The sequence below is a fragment of the Henckelia pumila genome, chromosome 4, assembly GCF_033568475.1.
Source record: "Henckelia pumila isolate YLH828 chromosome 4, ASM3356847v2, whole genome shotgun sequence".
Taxonomy (NCBI): Eukaryota; Viridiplantae; Streptophyta; class Magnoliopsida; order Lamiales; family Gesneriaceae; genus Henckelia; species Henckelia pumila.
The window spans coordinates 32,565,977-32,587,911 of record NC_133123.1 but is presented as its reverse complement, the minus strand read 5'-3'; the positions used below and the strand labels follow the sequence as shown (position 1 = coordinate 32,587,911).

Genomic DNA, 21,935 nt, shown 5'->3' with positions numbered 1-21,935 from the left:
CAAACAGTCGCGTTTTTTGTGACCATGTCACTAGCAAAACCCATTTTCCGTAAACCTCCACCTAATGGCCCAAACAGACGCGTTTTGACCATGTCACTAGCAAAACCCATTTTCCGTAAACCTCCACCTAATAGCCCAAAAAGCCTAATGGCCCAAAAAGGCTATATCACGGGTTTCACCATCTCCAATTACCCAACTACCAAAACCCAAAAAAACATTGAAGAGATACAATAGACCGACAAACATATAAAAATATTCAATGAAACCCAAAAACTTGGTCTTATTTATATGATTTCTAATTACCAAGAAAGACATCGGCAAATCCATCGGCTTTTTCAACAAGCTCATCCACTGGAAGAGCTTCATGTTCATCTTTGTCATGGCCAAACAATGCCCGTCTCTTTTTCTGTGTTGCTAATTGATCAGTTGCAAAGAGTGGAAAATTTCTTCGTAATCTCTAAAACACATGATCTGAAACCCATTTTAATGAACATGCATGTGTGTTTTCTAATTCAAACTTCTCCAGAAGTAAACTTCTAATTATCACTTTATATTTGATCATTCGAGGCTTAAATATATAGTATCGACGGATTTTTCGGGTATGAAAGGCAACCCGTTTGTGCGTGGAACCGCAGCAATGCTTTCTTCATTGTGTCACCATAGCCGAAGGAGGCTCTGATCAGGAACGTAACCAGGATTTTGCGGTAGGAGGGCTAATTTTACATGAAAAAAATATAAATAAAACTCATAGGGTCAATATACATATTAGATTTAGGTTAATATTTTATTATTCATATATCTTTCAACTTGTTTATGATTTTAAAAAAAATTGAATATCAATCATGCTAGTAATGACACAAAATTTTAATATATCAATATCCTTATAAATATTTTCTATATTCAACCATGAATGTATTTCAATAATTAAATTATATTTTATAAAAAAATTTGAAAATTTGATGGGTTAATGAATCAAAAAAATTTCTCTTTAAAATAAGTTGAATAATTGTTTTATATTTTATAAAGTATAATTTTTTTAATGTGATAATGTACATAATTATAGATTTACTTTGAATTTATGATGTTATTTTGTACTCAATAACATATAATGTTTAATATATTGAATGTTTCATGAAATGGTCCATATAAACACAAAATATAGAAGCCTAAATAACTTAAATAAAACTCATATATATCAATAAATTAAAAAATCAAATCAATTACAAATAATAATTAATATATATAATTAACTCAATAAATATATATATATATATACACTAACTATATGGGCGAAGCCCAGCCTAACCCCCCATATAGTTCCGTCCCTGGCTCTGATTACGCCAAAACAACCATCGATTAAGCCTGAAAAAATAAGTACCAATTACCATAGTAGTAGCTTCTTCAATTCGTTGTAGCAAATCGATTCGCTTCGAATGCAAACGGACCACGGAGATAGATTTGGGCTCATCTCTTGGAAAAACAAAAGTTTCTTTAATTATTTTTCCCTTTCGTTGGTCCAAATTGGATTTGTTGATGGGTCAAAAATATATTTTAGTACAATAACTCTCTTATTATAATTTGAGAGTAGAGAACCAGACAAATGAAGAGATAATTCAATCATTTATTTTTTTAATTAACTATATATATAGCGTATCATTAATGAGTGTTATATATTTGGAAAGATAACCAGAGTTGAGTTTTTTTTATTTAGAATATACTACCTGAGCTAATTACATAAATATTATTAAACAAAATCATCTACAAATTAATATAACTATATATAACACTAGAAGATTTTTATGTAACACATATTTTTTCAAAGCATTATCTTGAGGGGAGGTTATATATTCAAACATTGTTTCATCAGAATTTTGGCAATAAAATTTGTGGGAAAATTGAAAGAAAGAAAACGAATACATCAATAAATGCTCACGTTGGATGTCTTCGACAAGATAAACATGTCTCTTTAAAATCTTACTAGTAAAACAGATCTAAAACAGATCGAGACAAAAGCCTATTAAAAGAAAAATCGGTGTTCCAAACAACGCGACAAAGTGTCGCTTAAGTGCAATTAAGGGTGAAACGTGAGCAAAATGTTTCGTTTTGAACAAAAGCGTGAAAAGCGATCAACCACTATATTAAAATAAAAAATAATTGTTATTTCTATATAAAAAAATAAAACGTTAACTTAAATATTATTTTAAATAAATTATTTTTTATGTTTTTTCGTTTTTATTCACGTTTTTTGCGCTTAATATAGTCAATCAAATGGTTGATCGCATTTTTATAATGATCCGCCCACATCACTTACTAACTAACAATATTTAACATGCAATCAGTTTAATATAAAAATAATAGTGATTATTCAAACTAATATAGTTAATTGTGAAAACTTAAAACCTACTATTCACAAGATAAACCGGCAGAATACAACCAGTATTACAAACCCAAATATTTTCACCAAAAATATATACAAATGAAATTGACTGTAGAAAGTAACTCCTGGCATCTATAGAATCTTTCTTTGATCCATGCGCTCTATCCAATCTGAGACATGTATCGTGGAATGGAGTGCTCAAGACAATACTAGACGCGAGTCAAATACTACGTATACAACACTTAATATGATCTGATAATTAAATTCACCATTTTTTAAATTAATTAAGCTTGATCGCATAATCTCATGCATATATCACATTTCAACGAATTACATACATTACTATATAAAACATGATTGATTTATAGTAGGATATTACAAAGCGTTCCACCTTTCAAATAATTAACTTAAAAACCTTTGTTGAGCCAATTCGTCGTGCTTTTTTGACTTTTTATTACCTCAAATTATATAAATACTCTCAAACCCTTGTGTACGTACATTATTTGTTAGTAAATTTTTCTTCATTCAAAATCTTAACATATATGTGAATTTTGAATTTTATTATTTGATTTTTTAAACTTTTATAAAATTGGAAAATACCAATAATTAAATAGTGAGTTAACCAACTTGCTAATCAAACATATTATTTTTATTATTTTTTAATTTTTAAATACATAATCCAAAATCATAAAAATATAATTGGTATATAGACTAAAATAAAGTCATTACCAAAATATAACTAAAAAAACAAATATAACAGATTAAGATTGATTTTTAACAACACAAAAGATCTAAATTGTAAATACGTCAACATTCATAACCAAAATATAATGTTCTTATACTAATTAAAATTAAAATGTTGAAAGTTTGTAAATAAAATCGGAAATTGAGTTTGCAAAAACTATTCTTTAAAAATTAATAAAATTTGATTCCGCCATAAAAAATGAATTCACTTTTCTTTCTCCATCTCTGTGATAAAGTAATCAGAAGGGTCTCGTGAAATAGCGACCGCTACAAGTACCATAGCAAGTATTTAACTCTTCCCGGACCCCTCCGCCAGGCCTCCGCCGTGGCCGCGCTCTCAAGGCGGAGAAATGGAGGTCCTTACGCCTTCTTCTGTCCCAAGGTTTTCCCTTTTCCCCAATTATAGTAGCACAAACAAAAAATCCAGAGGAACTCACCTCCTTCATTGCTCAAGGTACTGCAACTCTTTTACCTCTATCAAAGTTCATTCCTTTGAATTTATGCAGGTTCAATATTCGTAGTCATGATGTTAATCCCATCGGTTAAAATTTCTTCAATTTCAACTGAAATTATGGAAGTGTGACATTAAACTATTGCAAGCCTCGAGCTTTTAGCATGGCAATGGAGCAGACATCATGAATGCGAAATTTTGTCGAGATATGATCGTATTATATATCGTTAATTGGATCTTTGTTGTCCTGTACTGATTAATCGCTTTATATTCTTTGAATTATCTGCTGGATACTCGATCAACTGACACTGGTAAAAGTTAATTTTATTAATCGCCCTCACCCATCGGCCCACGAGCTTTCCGACAATTTCTTGTAGGAAAACTTGTTTTCATGCCGTGCTATCCAAGAATTTATTAACCGTAAATAGTTATGTATTTCAGTTTCGGCTGGGTAAATTCAGTAGCACTTACATGACTCTGATGTATCTTTCAAGATATTAATCATACAGGAGACTGATGCTGCACTACATCAGATAGAATTCGCTCTTCAGTAGCCCCGACACACACAAATTTCATGAGTGTAGAAACTAGATCATTTACACGGTTTTCTTACAAAATTTAGCATGTTGTGTGATGTTGAGTAGATGAGGCTGTTACAGCTCGTTATTAAACTGTTAGATATGGCATTAATTTCAATCATGTTACCAATTCGTGGAAGCAATTGGTTTGATTTTGCGTTGAACCTTCAATTTTAGGGATGTTGGAGAGAGAAATGGCTTATCTAGAGCTCCCATTTCAGTGGAGTAAGCATTTCATTTGTTTTATGTTAAATTTCATTCATTTTTCATTCCGTGTGAATAACCCGCAACATATTCGCCTTTTCAAACTAGGTTGGGGAGTCAAATTGATGCGGATGTGCATCAGGTATCATTTTTTCCTTTGATCATGCATATCATGTGCTATTTTCAGTGCTCATATTGTTCTTTTAATTCTGCAGAGCCGATTGAAGGCCACCAGCAGTGAAAAAGAAGAGAAACCTAAAGACATTTGGCAACTGTTCAAGGAAGCCCAGCAAAGTCAGTATGACCTACTTCCGATTACTCTTTTTTCTGTGCGTCTTCGTGGGGTATGTCTTAATTGGTGATTTTTTGCCATGTATGATTATTATCCAGATATTCTGTACTTAAACAAACAGCGCCTACTAGCAAAGGAGGAGCTCGAAAGGGTGAGTAATGAGCGGGACTCGTTACTAGATAGACTAGAAAAACTGGAGGTGAAGAAGGAGACAAAGATCAGAAGAGGTTGTGGTGATTTTTATTTGATTTTTCTGCATTAGCTCCATTTATTTGTTGTCCTACAAAGAGTATTATTATCAAGCTGCCTTCATTACACTGTTATTTCTTCTGTGAATTTGATGCTGAAAGTTGGCACGCGTTATGTTTTAAATGGGGAGTGAATTACTGTTGTTTCTATCATCTTGAACATATTGTTTCTCTGCTCTATTTTGTTCTTTGAAGCATGTTTTAAATTGGAGGGCATTAACTGATTTGGATGAAGAGATTTAACGTCTAATTTAATCTCACACTCAAAAAGGGTTGACGAATCTAATTGGTTACTTTTTTCTATTGGCAAACTATACAGATAACTTTTCCATCAGCTCGGAGTTGCTTCTTAGAATAGATTCATTGGTTCTCACTGGCATGATTGGCAGTAAGGAGGCGTCAGATTTAAGAAGGCTAGTCATGCATTCAAGAGGTAGTTTGGCCAATGATTTATATGATACTTTGAGCATGAACGATACTGAACTTCTGGCAGAGCTGCGTCATGTTTCACAGAAGAGCAAAACGTATGTTTTCTCCATGCCCACTACTATTGCTTGATGTTTCCTATGCATTTGGCGCAGTTTTTCAGAAAAAGAGCTGTAATTTTTTTTATATTTACGTTTCGCAATGTTTGAGGATGGACTGAAAATATTGTCTTTGCTTTTGCATCTATTTTCTAGATACTAACCTCAATGTTTGTTGCATTGAACATCCGAAAACAAGTTTTTTTTGTTGTCAAATAAGTAAGTATGAATTTCAAAGTAGCAGACAAATTACTACATAATGAGACAAGCAAACTTTTTTTGTGGGAGTCAGCAACATAATTACTTGGTCACAAAAGCTGCTGATATCTGACACATTTCCTTACCTGTCCTTTCTTTTAATTCCTGAATTTCGCGAAATTTACATTCAGGATTACGGTTTAACTTGTCCCTTGGAGCTAAAATGGCGTTCTTTGTGGTTCAGGGATGGATTTCACATAATCCACATCTGTACAGAAATGTCACCAGTGGTTTCTGTTGGATCTTTGGCATCATATATAACAGGGTTATCATGCTCTCTGCAGAGACGGGGAAATATTGTCGAGGTTATTTTGCCCAAGTAATTATGAACTTTATATTTCACTATGGTTTTTTCCTACATCATTGTGTAGTTGGCATGTAGAACCTAAAACCTTGCCGTGTTGCACTCCTCAGTCCTCCATAATTGTAATTTTTTTAATGTAACAATTGAAATCCTGTTTACAAGTCTAAAAACAAGTGAAAGTTCAATTTTGAGCCTCAAACTTTGTAGGATTTCTTGGATGTATTATGTGTTCTGTATTGCATCTTGGCAGTACATAAGGTTTTGATTTTTCACCTAAACAATCTTCGTCGATAATTTGCTTGTTCAATCGTTCTTTGGTGGTTGCCTTTGCATGCTCAGAAAGAAACGGCACGCTCTTGTTCACTTTATGTTCAATCATAATTTGCATGTTCAATCTGTATTGCTCGGTGTCGGTAAGACCTTAAAGTTATGCTATTTATTCAAAAAATTAAGTATTTTCACAAAGGCTCTACTTCGCTTGCATTAGATTTCTTAAGCTTCTGTTTTGACTTTTGAGATACACTCTCTTGGTCACTTCACTTATTGGTTTGCGAATTTAAGATCTTTGTCAATTTTTCTTACTGGTTCATGAGGAGTCATATTAAACAATGGAATAGGTATGCTTGCTTACGACTTGATGAAGTTCAAGGATTGAGAGAAATTCAAGCGGAGTTCTACTCATATTATAATGGTCAATTGCGTGGAAACAGGATCTGGACTGGGTGAGTTATAACTTTTACTCTTAACACGCATGCGCACAAGCACATACTTGTATATACATATATATCGAAATCATTTTTTTTGTTTTGCATTTTGAATTTCCTTTGCATGCTTGCTGTACAGGGTTGTCCATGGGATTGGAGTTACCTTTATACAACCAGTCTATTATTCATCTCTATTTAGCCATGAGCGGATATATGGTTACCCAAATGACTTTGAAAGGTTTGAGTACATCTATTATTTTCATTTATAGATCTTGCAGTATTTATCAAATATTTGGTTTAAATCCTTAGCTTGTGTTTTATGTGTTCCATTTTCATTTGTGGGCACATTTTTTGTGTTAATTACATTAGAGAGATTTTGTTCAGCACAGTACCAGCTGCAACGTTTTTCTGTTCATAATTTCTGCTGGAACTTATTTTCATTTCATTCTTGGATTCGAATTGACTTTTAATATGCAAAAGATTTGCTCCGACCGTAACACCCCAAAAATCTAATTATATATTTACCGAATTCTCTATTAATTCAAATAATTAAGTGATCTGATGATATTTATAGAATCAGGAAATCTTTTATTGTGTGAATTTTCAACCTAATTGGTTCTATATATATATATATAAGGAAAAAGAAGAAATAAGGAGAAATAACTTCTCCATCCCACAACCCCACGTCGAACCCACTTCACCTTACAAAACCAACAATCAAACTCTCCTTTCCCGACGAAGAAGACCCTGCTTTCAAATCAATTTAAGAAACCAAATAAAGTTAGTGGACTGTGGATACCCATTTAAAGTTTTATCACATCATAATTTCCCTTCTCTAGCAAGATTGATTTATCTACAAACATAGCAGAATGTACAAAAGTTGTTCTGCATCTGGTCGAGATGAACTCCCGGTTTGTGTAAGTATTATTTTCCTGGTTATGATAGACTCAAGCGATGTTGCCCACCTCGACACAATTGTAACAAGTACCTTGGTATCCTTTACATTGTTTGGTAAGATGAAAACTCCCACAGCTACAAGTTTAGTCGCACACAAAAAAAAAAAACAACCATTTTTACATAATATCCCAACTGATGTGGACCTTTTTTGCCAGATGATTAACTTCTTGATCTATTTAATTGTTGCCCTATAGGGTAGTGGACGTCGATCCTGAAGTTGTTTTGTTGCTGTTTGAGATGATTGTTGTCTTGAAGAAGACAAAAAAGGTCTCCCCCTTGTCGCTCAAGTCTAGACTCCGCTCCTTTTACCCTTACCCTATCGATAGCATCAGCAAAATAACCAGCCTTCCATGGCTAACAAATGTAAATATTGCTTGGTGAAGTCCATCCACAAAATGATATGTCTTGACTTCTTCATTTACAGCTACACGTGGAGCATATTTCATCAAGCTGAAGAAATGTGTCATATTCCTCTATTGTAACAGGCGCTGGATAATTGATGTAAAATTAGCTTCACGGTTTTGACGATATGATGGAGGAGAGAAACGATGATAAAACTCATCATTGATCATTTGTCATGTAATTTCAATCATTTGCCCTTGCTGAGTGGCCCTCGTAGAATCCCACTTGATCTTTGCATCATTGTTCAGTCATTTAGCCGCCAACTTAAACTTTGGTTTCAAACTGTTGATATATATTTTCATTCTAGTTTTCATAACCAGTAGTATTCTCTGTACCATAGAAATTAGGTGGGTTCATAAATTGAACGAGTTAAAATGATTTCCATAGTGGTAGGTTCCATGTTAATGAGATTATTAGCGACATCGATAATTTCACGGGCTACTAGTTTTTGAAACCAACTGTGGTCACATCGACACCCTTGTCTTCTGGTTACCTTCTATATTTTGGTGTACGGTGATGGGATTTGCCTATTTGAATTGTTTTAATGCGAGAATTTATACTCTGCTATGGTCGTGGAACAATCGCTCTTTCCGAGAGGAAATTATGAGGCAGTGAAAGTAGTGTGTTCTTCGTTGGGGAAGGAGAGTTTGAAAGTTGGTTTTGTAATCCACGTCTTTTTTTATTTTTCTTTATTTACTTTTTCCTCCTTTTTTTTAACAAGTAACTTGAATATTAGAAATTTACACTGCTAATTACGCACCACAATGATTCCTAATTCTAACGATATGATTAGTTTCCGTGCTTATTTGAATTAATTAGAGAGTTTGGTAAATAAATAATTAGATTTTGGGTTTTACACCGACAAAACCACAGGTATTTGAAGTGACTTTTGTGCCTATTCTTGCATCATCTTACATTCTTTCAGGAATTATTTTCGTCATACCTGTTTTTTCCCATGGTTGAAGATTTACTCATCTAGTGTTTGTACGCCCTGTTTTTTCCGGAATGTTTTTTTCACACTGTCATGTTAATGTTTTTGGTTATCAGATTTGCATATTTCTCTCGCGCTTCACTGGATTATCTAATTAAATCCGGAAAACAGCCTGACGTGCTTCATATACACAACTGGGAAACATCCATTGTTGGACCACTTTTCTGGGATGTTCATGTTAATCAGGTGTGATTCTGAATGATCTTGAGCCTTGTGATATGTTTGTTGAGCATCTGAAAGCTTTTAGCTTAGCATTCACTCTATTGAGCTCCATCTCTGGTCTTCTCTCTTATCTTTTGGTACCTGGCATATAATCTCATACCTTTCGTCGTGGCATTGTACTTATGCTATCCTAGAAACACCATTCAATCGTGACCACATTTCACTTATTATCAACTTGAGAATCATGCCACCTTCCAGTTATATCAACTAAACTGGAGGTTTAGCCTTTCAAATCAACTAGCCACCTTCCAGTTATATAAACTGAACTGGAGGTTTAGCCTTTCAAATCCAACAAGATTTGGTCTAACACAGTTCAACCCCTATGATCTATTATCAGAAGAGTGTGTGTGTTTCGAAATTTTTATTTATTTATTAATTTTTTTTATTTTATCAAATACGCTGATTCTGGCAGTTAATTATCTGGATATGCCAATTGACATAAATATAGATTCACTCTAATTGTTGATATGCAGGGCCTTGCAGGCACAAGGGTATTGTTAACTTGCCAGAGTTTCGATTCCCAGGTGAGCTCCATATTTTTATTCTTTCGATACTTTAACCTTGTACTTTTACTGTTTTTGTCATTCAGTACAATAATGTGATCTTCATGATATATGTTTTGTGTGTCCTTAGTGTCTCGAACAACCTGAAAAACTAGCTTTGTGTGGGCTCGATCCTTCTACATTGCATCGCCCTGATCGACTGCAAGATAATAACAAGACTCATCTTGTCAACATTTTGAAGGTTTTGTTTCAAAACTCGCACATGCATTAAATATTAAGGAAAAAAACACGTTGACAATGCTCTTTTGTTTCTTATCTTGATATTGATATGAAAGTATTTTTTTTTGTGGGTGCAGGGTGGAATTGTTTACTCAAATAAAGTGATAATAATGTCATCCATTCAAGCGAAAGGCCAGGTTATCGATGCATTAGGATATGGGATGGAGCCCACATTAGCTGCTCACAAGTATGAATTGCTTTCTTGGAAATTCTAAAAATCGAGTTGTTTAGTATAATGCTGTGTTTGCTCTCTTTGTTGATCTTTTTCGTGTATCAGTTGGACTTCCTTCACAATTGCTTGTTAAATTCTTACTTGCCTCAGTATATTGTGTGCTGTAGTGTAATTTTGAGTCTGATTGTAGGCAAAAATTGGTGATTGCTCCAATTGGATTTGAAAAATCAACTTGGGATCCTTCAAAGGACAATTTTCTACCGCAAAGCTATAACGCAGATAATATGCTAGGGAAATCTGTGTGCAAAGTCACGTTACAACGGCACCTGGATTTACCTGAGGGAACATCCGAAATTCTTGTGAGTCTCAATAACAGCCGATCCGACCACTTGCATCCAGCTATGGCACAGAGAGAGACTGCTAATGATTATATATCATTGTTCCTTTTTGTCTGTTGTGCTCTTGTTATAGTGATCTTACACAATTTGAACTGATTGATTCTTCAGGTTGGATGCATTTATTCGGACTTATCAGATTTTGACCTGGATAAGCTAAAGACACTTGTTTGGATGGCTTCCAGGAGGGGAATTAAGGTCTTGATTTAATACTATAATGAGCTCAATAAAGTAGAGAACTACCAGTCTGTGTATCATTGAATTCAGTCAATGAAAAATTATTAGCCAATTCAACCTGTCGTCCTTCGATTTTCTGTCATGTTGCGGTATTCAATTCTTTAATGCATTCTCCACAGTTCATTTTCATGAGATCTGGCCAAATTCCAGTCTTGAGCGGCGCACTACAACTTTTTCAGGAAGAAATGCAGGTAAATTCTTGGATTGTTGGGATCATAATATTGTTCACTTTTTCTTCTTATTGCGTCAACACATTTCCCAACTCTTGTTGCAGGATGAAAATGTTAAATTCATCGACAAATATGATGAGGGGTTACTACATCTGATAATATCAGGATCTGACATCATGTTATGCCAATCTTACGATGATCCTCTGCTTCAAGTGCCTGTAAGTGTCGCCTGGATCCTGTATTTATTTAGAAATAAAAAAGAAATTATCCATCTAACTCGCACTATTTATGTATTTGCTTCAGAAGACACGTCACCTTGAAATCTGGAGAATTCAGTCGAGCCTTTGTGTTTGAAGACTTTTCTGATCATAAACTGTCGCATGAAATTAAGTAATAAAGTAACTTAAAAGGTTCCATGTGAGAAAAATGAAACACCTCAAGGCTATCTGTTTTATGTCCAAATTTAGAGGTGTCGAGATCTTTTAATCACAAATAAGCATATGAATCTACAAATGAAATCTCAAGTGATGGATTAATATTTGTGACATTGCATGATTGCCGTAAGAAGAAAGGCACTCTTGTCAATGTGCACCGAAATAGTTGTTGAACTAGATTGATCTATGTGCCTAGTCTTTGCAGTCAGATCAAGATTTCACTATAATCACTGAGAGAAAAGTATTTCAAGCTCTTTGCTATGCAATCATACTCTTTTTTAACTCTCTAACCACTATCACGACTTAAGTGCTTATTTAACCTGTTGGTTATGGCTCAATTCGAATGGACATTTCAATGAATAAGCTATCACAACACTGCTGGGGAAATTCTCAAATCCCAACTATGAGGCAAACATTCAGGTTCACAACCAACGCATTTGCAATTGCTGCCTGGTGTTTGTAGGAAGTTATCAAATTAGTCTTCAAGTCCAGATGTTGGTTATGAATCTTTTCGTAGTTGGTAAAAGGTTAGGACAAGACGGAGGCATGCGGTTAAGCTTCTATGGCCTTGAAAAAAGATTCAAGATTAATAAATATGTCAACAGTTTTTTTTTTCAGATTTTTTTTTTTAATCTTAATGTGAGACATCCTATCAGCGTTTTAAATATTCTTCCGTGTTTCCAAATTTGCAGCTCAAGGCCTTAAAATATGGATCAGCTCCTATTCGTATATATTTTTCTGACAGCAGCTTAAGGTGAATTAATAATGTTGTGGCGTATGTATCATCATTCATGATACTATATTATAAAGATTATATCAAGTGAATACAATATTTACTCAACTTTTTCAGCTTATTCCATGAATCTCTCCATGTCTAAGTCTGTTTGCTCGTTTACAGGCACTTTGGAGAACATGATAATGAGAGCACTAATTTCGCAAAGTTTATCAACAACACGTTTGGAAATATCCCCCTTGGCCAAGCAATTGATGAAATTGTAAGTGTTTCTCGTTTTTATTCCTTCCAAATTTGTTCAAAAAATTTGATCTGTTAACCGACAAAACATTTGGTACAGAAAAACAATCCATCTCAATGGAATAGAAGGATAACAGACGCCATGACGAAGGACTTTTCATGGGATGCAGAATGCTCAGACGTGCATGTTTCTGCATACGAATCGATGAAAAGATTATAGAGGTACTATACATATACGTCTATGTTCCCCTTAGTATTTTCTTTCTGTTTCTTTTCAACGTTTAATTCTGATATATTTTTTAAAATATTTTATTTATCCAGTTCTGTATATTCTTTAACTTACCATGGTTTCTACCTTTATATATACAACATTAAATACAAATTTTAGAACATAATCTTTAGGACATAATACATCAACCTTTTGTCTTGATATGATGCAATACTAAAATGGATTAAAGCAAATTTTGAAATATAGTCCCCACTTGTACCATTCCCTGAATAGACCAGAAGAGATAACAAGGCAAAACGTTATGGGCAGCATTGTATTTCCCTTTGCCCAATTTAATGTAACTTCAATAAAAGGATATAATTTTGGAAAGACATTACCGTATCCCCAATTGAAGACACACACACACACACATGTGTGTGTGTGTGTGCAGATGATTCCTACTAATGATGCTGAAATGATGAGTTGTGTTTTTTTGTATGTATATACATGTGGCCACTGGGACAATGACTTTAATCTTAAATAACCAAGATGATGTTTGGTATTTCCTTCACAAATAGAGCTATCTGCCTTTATTTTTACCATGTTTCATTTAATTTTTATCGACTCCCTCTTACGTTTTTTGTCGCATGGTTCTCGTCGGTGAAATTTTAACCTTTGGATCGCCTTGAATTTAAACTAGGTCAACACGATGTCGTCATGGTTTGTTGACTATCTATGATCGTCTCTTGTTCCAGATCTTCGAATTCATTTTTTTTTTTAAAAAAAGAAGCTATTCGAATTCTTATTTTCTTTATATTGATCAGAGCATTTCCTAGTAAAAGCCACCATATAACTGCTCATGGCATCGTAATCTTGGTTCATAAATCTGTTGGTCTCTTAATTTAATACAGAGTGGGATCAGATTCATCATGAGAAAGCTTTCTGAAATCTATCGTGTTCTAACCAACAAAATAATTCAAGAAAGACGAAACCTTTATACTTGAACCAACAAATTTTTGCAAATCAATAATCATCAAACAATATCTTGTTATCCCTTGTGACGGGAGCGTCTAAATTTGGATATACTTTTCGTATACTAAATTATAATTTTTGTTAGTAGGTCTCTAATGAGACGGGTCAATTCAATTGATATATGTATTAAAAAGTAACATTTGTTTAGAAAAAGTAATATTTTTTTCATGAGTTTGATTGGGATCTGTCATTTAAAATTGATTTGTAAGATGGTCAAAATTAACTGACTTTGTTTCATATTTGAAGTTGTGACAATATTTATTCCTATGTATTAAATTGCTGATTAAATGATGAGAAAGCTTCTATTTACATCATCTAGTTTAGATGTAACTGAAATCAAATCAATGTCGTATTTATTTCAAGTCCTATTAAAAGCTAGTGAGAATATATGTCCCACCGTTGTCAATTGCCATCTATTTAAGATTATACTAAGGATTGCAATAAATTTTTTGAAAGTTCTCATTTATGCACCCACAATGCATGTATCAAATGATATTGATATAATGATACATTTGAGATCGTAGGGTCTATATGTTCAAATACGAAGAACATTACTCCAAATGCGTTGGATTTAACAGAAGAGTACCTACCAATCCGCAAACGATCCGAAATAGCTAACATATGCTATAAAATTTAGTTATCAAAGGCACATTCATCAAAGAAAATATACTTTCATAAGCTAAAAAATAAAATGATATTTCATCGGGGAGCAAATATACTTTCATAAGCTTAAAAAAAATGAAATTCATCGGGGGGAGTGATGAAAGGAATCGTCAAGCTTCACTTTCCTTTACTTCGCCAGAAATTCAGCGATCAAAATAGACTTGTTTCCTTTTTCTTTTTGTCACACTGAACAAACAAGAGAGGCAAACAATATCATCGTTTTTAAAGCAACCGAAAAAGATTATTCCTCTTTGGCAAACTTTTACGAAAGTTGATGGGGCCTCTCCATTTCCCTTTCGTATGCCATGAACTTGTGCAACAACAAAGATATACTTGAGAAAATTAATTTATGGATCGAGTTTGGTTAGATCGATTAAACAATTACGATTACGACGTAGAGTTTTTAGATGTTTATTACTTCTCTGTCTCATATATATTGTTTCTTTGGATTTTCACACATATTAAGAAAAATGTATTGGGAAATCAAATTTTATATAAACTTCTTATTTTATTCTTATTCAATGTATTAAAAATGATTGCACAATTTTCAAGGTGTAGTTAATAGGGATATATTAGTAAAGAAATATAAAAAAATATTACTAAATATGATATATGATTATATATTTGAGACAAACAAAAAAGGAAACGTAGACAATATAATTGAAACGAATGTAGTATGTCTTTACTTACAAGATTGAAATCAAATAATTGCTCTATGCCATATGAATTTCTTATGACTCAAACTAACATACTTATAACTAAGTTTTTAGGAAGCACTTCTCATCATTTTTTTTTTGTGAAATTTTATAAAGAAAAAACTGAGAAGTGCTTACTAAAAACACTTTCAAACACTACCATACTATCCAAGATATCGATTAATATGTGTCTTTGTTTACTTCCGAAAAATCTAGTATGCTTCCAAATAAGTTAAATTTGAAAGGAAAATAGATACCTTTCAAAATTAAAAACAAACCTCCTCATGGCCCTCTACTTCGGACCAAGTATTAATTTTTATTGCTACATTTCCTTAATTTTATTTTATATAGTTTATCAAAGCGGTTAGAATTTTTTTCCTCTCGTTAATCTTATTCGTAGATTCGGTGATGGTGACTTGTCTTTGCATGTGTTTAATCAAGTCATAGAAATTAAATTGATTAAAATTTAATCAAAAATATTAAGATCTGTCAACTGAAATAATCGAACCATATGCATAAACATATAAAATATTATCGTATTGAATTATTAAAGATGAGAGTTCAAGATATCTAATCTAATAAAAATAAAATCGACTAAAGGCATATTGTTAGTAGTTTATATATAAATTGGGAAAATAAAAAAGGAAAAAAATTATTATGTATATTCACACCTTTTTATCTACTGCTCAATTTCCAACTAAAGAACAGAGTGAAGTGTCGCCTAACAAACACAAAAATTAAAAAGAATGCCTTTCCTCCTGCTGCTCTTCCTCCTCCTCCACCTCCGCCACGCCGCCGCCGCAAGACAGCCCCGGTGGTCGGATGACCGGGCTTTGCTTACCATTAAAGGAGCTATCACCGAAGACCCGCATTCCTCCCTGGCGTCGTGGAACCCCGCCACCAGCCACTGCACATGGCGAGGAGTCACCTGCGACACCACCGGGCGTCACGTGATTGCTCTCGATATCTCCGGCCTCAGCCTCACCGGAACCCTCTCCCCCGACGTTGGCCACCTCCGATTGCTCGTGAACTTGTCCGCCGCCGACAATAATCTCTCCGGCCCTGTCCCTTCACAAATCTCTGATATCACTTACCTCCGGTGTCTTAATCTATCTAACAATGTCTTCAACTTGAGCTTCCCTCCTCAGCTCTACGGCCTGCGAAACCTTCAAGTTCTCGATCTTTACAACAATAACTTGACTGGGAACTTCCCCTCGCAAGCGTACCTGCTGAGTAACCTCCGCCACTTACACCTCGGTGGCAACTTCTTCTCAGGTCAGATTCCGCCGGAGTTTGGCTCGTTTCAGTATCTGGAATATCTCGCTGTTTCCGGAAATGAGCTGACGGGAACGATTCCGATGGAGATTGGAAACCTGACACAGCTCAAGGAGCTTTACATTGGATACTTCAATACATTTTCCGGCGGAATTCCGAAGGAGATTGGGAATTTGTCTCAGTTGACGCGGTTCGATGCTTCAAGCTGCGGACTTGACGGCGAGATCCCTGCGGAGCTGGGGAATTTAGGGAATCTTGACACCCTTTTTCTCCAAGTGAATGACCTCTCGGGGCCATTGACTGCGGAGCTTGGGAAGCTCAAGAGCTTAAAATCAATGGACCTGTCAAACAACATGCTTTCCGGTGAGATTCCTCCCTCGTTTGCGGAGCTGAAAAATGTGACTCTCTTGAATCTTTTCAGAAACAAGCTGACGGGCTCAATACCAGACTTCATTGGGGAGTTGCCGGATCTCCAAGTTTTGCAGTTGTGGGAGAACAACTTCACTGGAAGCATTCCTCAGAATTTAGGTTCTAATGGCAATCTGCAGGAAGTAGATGTTAGTTCCAACAAGTTAACTGGAAATTTACCCCAAAATCTCTGCAAAGGAAACCAACTACACACATTGATCACTCTGGGTAACTTCCTACTGGGCCCGATTCCAGAAACACTTGGCCAGTGCGAGTCGTTGAGTCGTGTTCGAATGGGCGAAAACTATCTAAATGGGTCCATTCCAAAAGGGCTCTTGAGTCTGCCCAATCTAACTCAAATCGAGCTTCATGACAATCTTCTCTCTGGTTCTTTTCCAGAGACGGATGAGTTGTCTTCTAGTCTGGGCCAGATAAGTCTATCTAACAATCATCTCACCGGGCCATTGCCTCCAAGTATTGGGAATTTTGTTGGTGTTCAAAAGCTTTTGCTTGATGGTAACAAGTTTACAGGCCAGATTCCAGCTCAAATAGGAAAGTTGCAGGAGCTCTCAAAGATAGATTTCAGCCATAACGAGTTTTCTGGCCCCATTGCGCCGGAGATTAGCCAGTGTAAGCTGCTAACATATGTTGATCTGAGCAGGAATCAGCTCTCTGGTGAGATTCCTCCTGAGATGACTGGTATGAAGATTTTGAACTACTTGAACTTGTCTAGAAACCATTTGTCTGGCAGCATTCCTTCTTCAGTTTCTAGCATGCAAAGCTTAACTTCTGTTGATTTTTCTTACAACAATTTGTCTGGTTTCGTTCCTGGCACTGGTCAATTCAGTTACTTCAATTCTACGTCGTTTTTGGGCAATCCTAATCTCTGTGGTCCGTATTTGGGGCCTTGTAAAGATGGTGGTGTAGATGGTGCTGAAAGGCCTCATCAGAAGGGGACTTTCTCTCCTTCAATGAAGCTTTTGCTTGTCCTCGGGTTGCTAGTTTGTTCGATTGTGTTTGCTGTGGCAGCAATCATTAAAGCTCGGTCGTTGAAGAAAGCAAATGAGGCTCGTTCTTGGAAGCTTACTGCCTTCCAAAGATTGGATTTTTCTTGTGATGAGGTATTGGCTTGTTTGAAGGAGGACAACATAATTGGAAAAGGAGGTGCTGGTATTGTGTACAAGGGTGTGCTTTCAAATGGTGAAAATGTGGCTGTGAAGAGGTTACCGGCAATAGGCCGTTTCTCTTCGCACGATCATGGGTTCAATGCAGAGATACAGACTCTAGGGACGATTAGGCACCGGCACATAGTTAGATTATTGGGTTTCTGCTCGAATCAAGAAACCAATCTTTTGGTTTACGAATATATGCCGAATGGCAGTTTGGGAGAAATGCTTCATGGCAAGAAAGGAGGCCATTTGCATTGGGATACAAGGTATAAGATAGCTTTGGAGGCTGCAAAAGGCCTTTGCTATCTTCACCATGATTGCTCGCCATTGATCGTTCACCGTGATGTCAAATCGAATAATATCCTCTTGGATTCCAATTTTGAAGCTCATGTAGCTGATTTTGGGCTTGCCAAGTTCTTACAAGATTCAGGAGCATCAGAGTGCATGTCAGCTATAGCTGGTTCCTATGGATATATTGCTCCAGGTATTGTTTTAGTTTTCTTAACATGAAATATGTGGTTAACTATGAATCTAATGTATTTGAAATAATTTGAATTATTTGCGCTACTCGAATCTTTTAAGTCGTCAAGATTGGCAGGGATTTAATAACTGCATATCGACTCACAACTGTGCATTTCCGTGCTCTTTGTAGAATATGCCTACACACTCAAAGTCGATGAGAAAAGCGATGTGTATAGCTTTGGGGTCGTTCTTTTAGAACTTGTCACGGGGCGAAAGCCAGTGGGAGAGTTTGGTGACGGTGTTGACATAGTCCAATGGGTTCGGAGAATGACTGATGGAAACAAAGAAGATGTGATCAAGATCCTCGATCCAAGACTCCCCACCGTCCCCCTGCACGAAGTGATGCACGTCTTCTATGTAGCGATGCTTTGTGTAGAAGAACAGGCGGTCGAACGCCCCACCATGCGTGAGGTAGTGCAAATACTAACCGAGCTTCCTAGGCCTGTCGACACCAAACCGGAGGATTCCACAATCACAGAATCTACTCCAGCAGAATCCAGTTTAGAATCTCCCACGAAACACCATCAAACTCAACCACCTCCGGATCTTCTCAGTATTTAAGTCGCACCTTTCGACTCCGGAGTGTTCTCTTCTTACCCGCTTAGCTTCTTTGCATTGGATTATAGTTAGCTGCCTTTAATATTATTTTGTCCAAAAATTTTTTACCCTGCATCTGATTTAGGGGGCAGTTGTTTTCTGCTCTTAACTTTAATGTTGGTTTCGACAGTTTTCAAAGTGTGTGTACAGTGAGGGTGGTGGAAGGGCCTTGCTTGCTTCTTTCTTTTTTTCTTTTTCAAAAGTAATCAGATAATTATTATAAATGGTCATCCTCTTTTGTCTTGTTTCTCTTATTATGATATCTGGAAAGTGGAGAATTTGGTAATTGTTTAGTCACAAATGGGGTTTGGTTTATGGATAAGTGTGTTTAATGTAAAAACAATGAAAATGGGCCTAGAAAATTGGACATCTCACTGCATGGAGTGGTGTGCAGTGGCTTTCAATTGGGAAAAAAAAAAAAAGAAAGTGTGGGGTTCACTTGGGGACTACCAGATTGTATTTGTGTGTAGGGATACTTGGGAACTCATCATTATGAGACATAAATTCAACTCAAGGCATCAGTCAGGAAAGTCTCACTGCTCTGATATTGCCTTCAAGTTAAGTTAAGTTCTCTCCTCATTAAATAGTCGACATCCTCCATGGCTTCTATTCCGTTTGATATCAAGATCTTCGATTCAAAACTCAACTATAACTGGCATGACTTGTAGTCCATCTGATATCAAGTTCTGCGATTCGAAATTCAACTGTGATTATTATATGGGAGAGACACGAAAAAAAGTTCATATCCAGTCATGTTCACTCCAGTTATTTGACTGGCCGTTCAATTTTAAGTAGCTAATTGGAGTAATAATTCCTTGATTAAACAAAATTCAAAGCATGACAAATTATTGCCCATCAGCCCATGTAATGTTCGTCGCTATTAGTGAAATCCGATTGGCTGAAACTGACCTAATTAATCGAGGTGGTTGACCAGATGATTTTATTTTTCAGTGGCTTTAGGTCGAGTTAGTTAATCTGGAATTTTATTTTATTTTTTTAAAAAAAAACAATTGTCATCCGGTTGGTGGATTACGCCCCAAATTTAACAATTGTACTCAATGTATCAATGTTCAAATCTGTTTGTATTCTCATCCACACTCATCTTGAAAAACTTTTCATGTGTTACACATTCAAGCATTATCTCAATTCAAGCATACTCTTTTCACTTTGGAGTTTTTGAAGTTGTAAGCTCTCTAGAAAAATAGCTATGTCTTGTTGTAATGAATAATATATGTCAAGTCTTTTTTGTCTCTATAGTGTTAGGTTGATTCATTCTTGTTTTTCCTTGGTTCGATCATTGGCGAGGTTTTAGCTCCGGACATCATGTCATGAATTGGGTTTCATTTTCACAAAGATGTGTCTGAATCGAATTTGGACACTTAAAAATTTGTAGATTTGGAGTGGAGTATGTCTGATGAGAAAACATTTGAGCAAACTTTATGTCACATGAAAATTTTACTTTACGGCCAACTCAGATATGGGCAGGTGACAATAAAGATGTATACATGACAGCAGTAGATCGCCCTGCTACCGTCACGCACGCCTCTTATTTCTCCTTTTTTTTTATTTCACATATTTAATAAGAAATAATAATAGCCAATTACTTTATGTAGAGAAATATAGTGTGTGTGTGTGTGTGTTTTGAAATATCATATTTACTTAATCCAACTTTATTCTTTTGAAAACCATTACAAAATTTTCTCTAAACAAAGTGAAGACATTTGGCATAAAAAATTAATAATTTTCACGGATTGATTCAAAATTTATCTGAATTATATTTTTCATGAAAAATAATATTTTTTTACATAATGAATTTGGTCGAACAGAAATTTTTTTAACGGTGAATCCGTCTCGGATAAATTTTTATTATATATGTATCTACTAATGATATCAAAGTTAAACGGTTGATGTTAATTATCTAGGAGATTTTAATTTTATCACAACCTCACATACATACATACATACATACATTCGAGTTGAACCAAAAAAATAAAAACTCATCTCATAACATTAACTCCTCATATGTTAGGAGTTCTTTTGCATCTAGAGGTAAAGTGATTCAAATTATTCCACTAATTCATTTGTCATCATCTCCCACTTAATATAACGACAAAAGTTATGCATCAAGAGGTGAAAGGAGTAATTGATTGCTAAAAAATGATAATGCTGATCTATATCCACTAATCCGATCCCAAAACTTTAGTTTTCACTTGCCTCGTATGCAAAAGGAGTAATTGATTGCTAAAAAGTGGTAATTATGAATGCGATTTACAAATTTTAATAAGAAAACTACTTGAATAAGAGTGGCAAAACCTTAGTCATCGTCCTATATCAAATAGGATAATATTAGTTTCTTGATAACTTTTTTAAGAAAATATAGTACTAATTGGCGACAACTCACTAGTCATTTTGCACATTGTATGCAATTAGGATTCTCATGTGGGATTTTACAACATTCTCAATCAGTCACAAAAATATAAATATATTAAAGAGCCTTTGGTGTGCATCAAAAAATAACGATTACGAATTCTCACGTCATTATATATATATACATTAAAGAGCCCCTAGGTTTCACTGAATGTTGATGTTTGTTCAGAGTCATATTAATTTGAAACTTTATTTTTTACTGTGTAGGGGTGGGGGTTGTTTGGTTAGGGTAAATTATGAACGGGATTATAGAGGTTTTTGTCGGGTAAAGGAATCCATGGAGATAATTAGATTATCAAAAAGCAAAAGGAGATTGGAAATGCTTTTGATGTTCAACACTTTTGAAAAATTGTACCTATGTGACAGCAATAGTGGGAGCAGGATAAAGATGGAATTTGAGGTAGCTGTAAAGTACCAAAAAGATATTTGTCCCACTAATGTATGTGTATTATTACATATACTTGATTTAATTAATGTTCTATGTATATTGGTTTTAGTCCATGGTATGGTATTCGAGGAG

At 35.1% G+C, this 21,935-nt stretch overlaps 2 protein-coding genes across 4 annotated transcripts; both read left to right on the top strand.

Moving 5' to 3' along the window:
- Positions 1–3,337: 3,337 nt before the first annotated feature.
- Positions 3,338–13,835, top strand: LOC140861012 (probable starch synthase 4, chloroplastic/amyloplastic). Of its 3 annotated transcripts, XM_073264012.1 has the most exons (21): positions 3,338–3,575; positions 4,328–4,375; positions 4,463–4,496; positions 4,570–4,648; positions 4,745–4,873; positions 5,214–5,418; positions 5,861–5,995; positions 6,598–6,702; positions 6,824–6,922; positions 9,091–9,220; positions 9,730–9,780; positions 9,890–10,000; positions 10,116–10,225; positions 10,401–10,569; positions 10,717–10,803; positions 10,962–11,033; positions 11,117–11,230; positions 12,139–12,200; positions 12,345–12,441; positions 12,520–12,641; positions 13,328–13,835. In XM_073264012.1, the coding sequence occupies exons 1-20, from the start codon at positions 3,472–3,474 to the stop codon at positions 12,637–12,639; spliced, it is 2,061 nt and encodes a 686-aa protein (XP_073120113.1). In that variant the 5' UTR covers positions 3,338–3,471; the 3' UTR covers positions 12,640–12,641; positions 13,328–13,835. The 3 variants fall into 3 exon arrangements, with proteins under 3 accessions (XP_073120113.1, XP_073120112.1, XP_073120114.1); XM_073264011.1 differs by lacking the exon at positions 13,328–13,835 and having other exon boundaries at positions 12,520–13,226; XM_073264013.1 differs by lacking the exons at positions 12,139–12,200; positions 12,345–12,441; positions 12,520–12,641; positions 13,328–13,835 and adding an exon at positions 11,316–12,085.
- A 1,730-nt stretch (positions 13,836–15,565) lies between these two features.
- On the top strand, positions 15,566–19,270 carry LOC140861585 (uncharacterized). Its single transcript, XM_073264608.1, has 2 exons — positions 15,566–18,353; positions 18,522–19,270. Exons 1-2 carry the CDS (start codon positions 15,764–15,766, stop codon positions 18,950–18,952), a joined length of 3,021 nt encoding a protein of 1,006 aa, XP_073120709.1. The 5' UTR covers positions 15,566–15,763; the 3' UTR covers positions 18,953–19,270.
- The last annotated feature ends 2,665 nt before the right edge of the window (positions 19,271–21,935 follow it).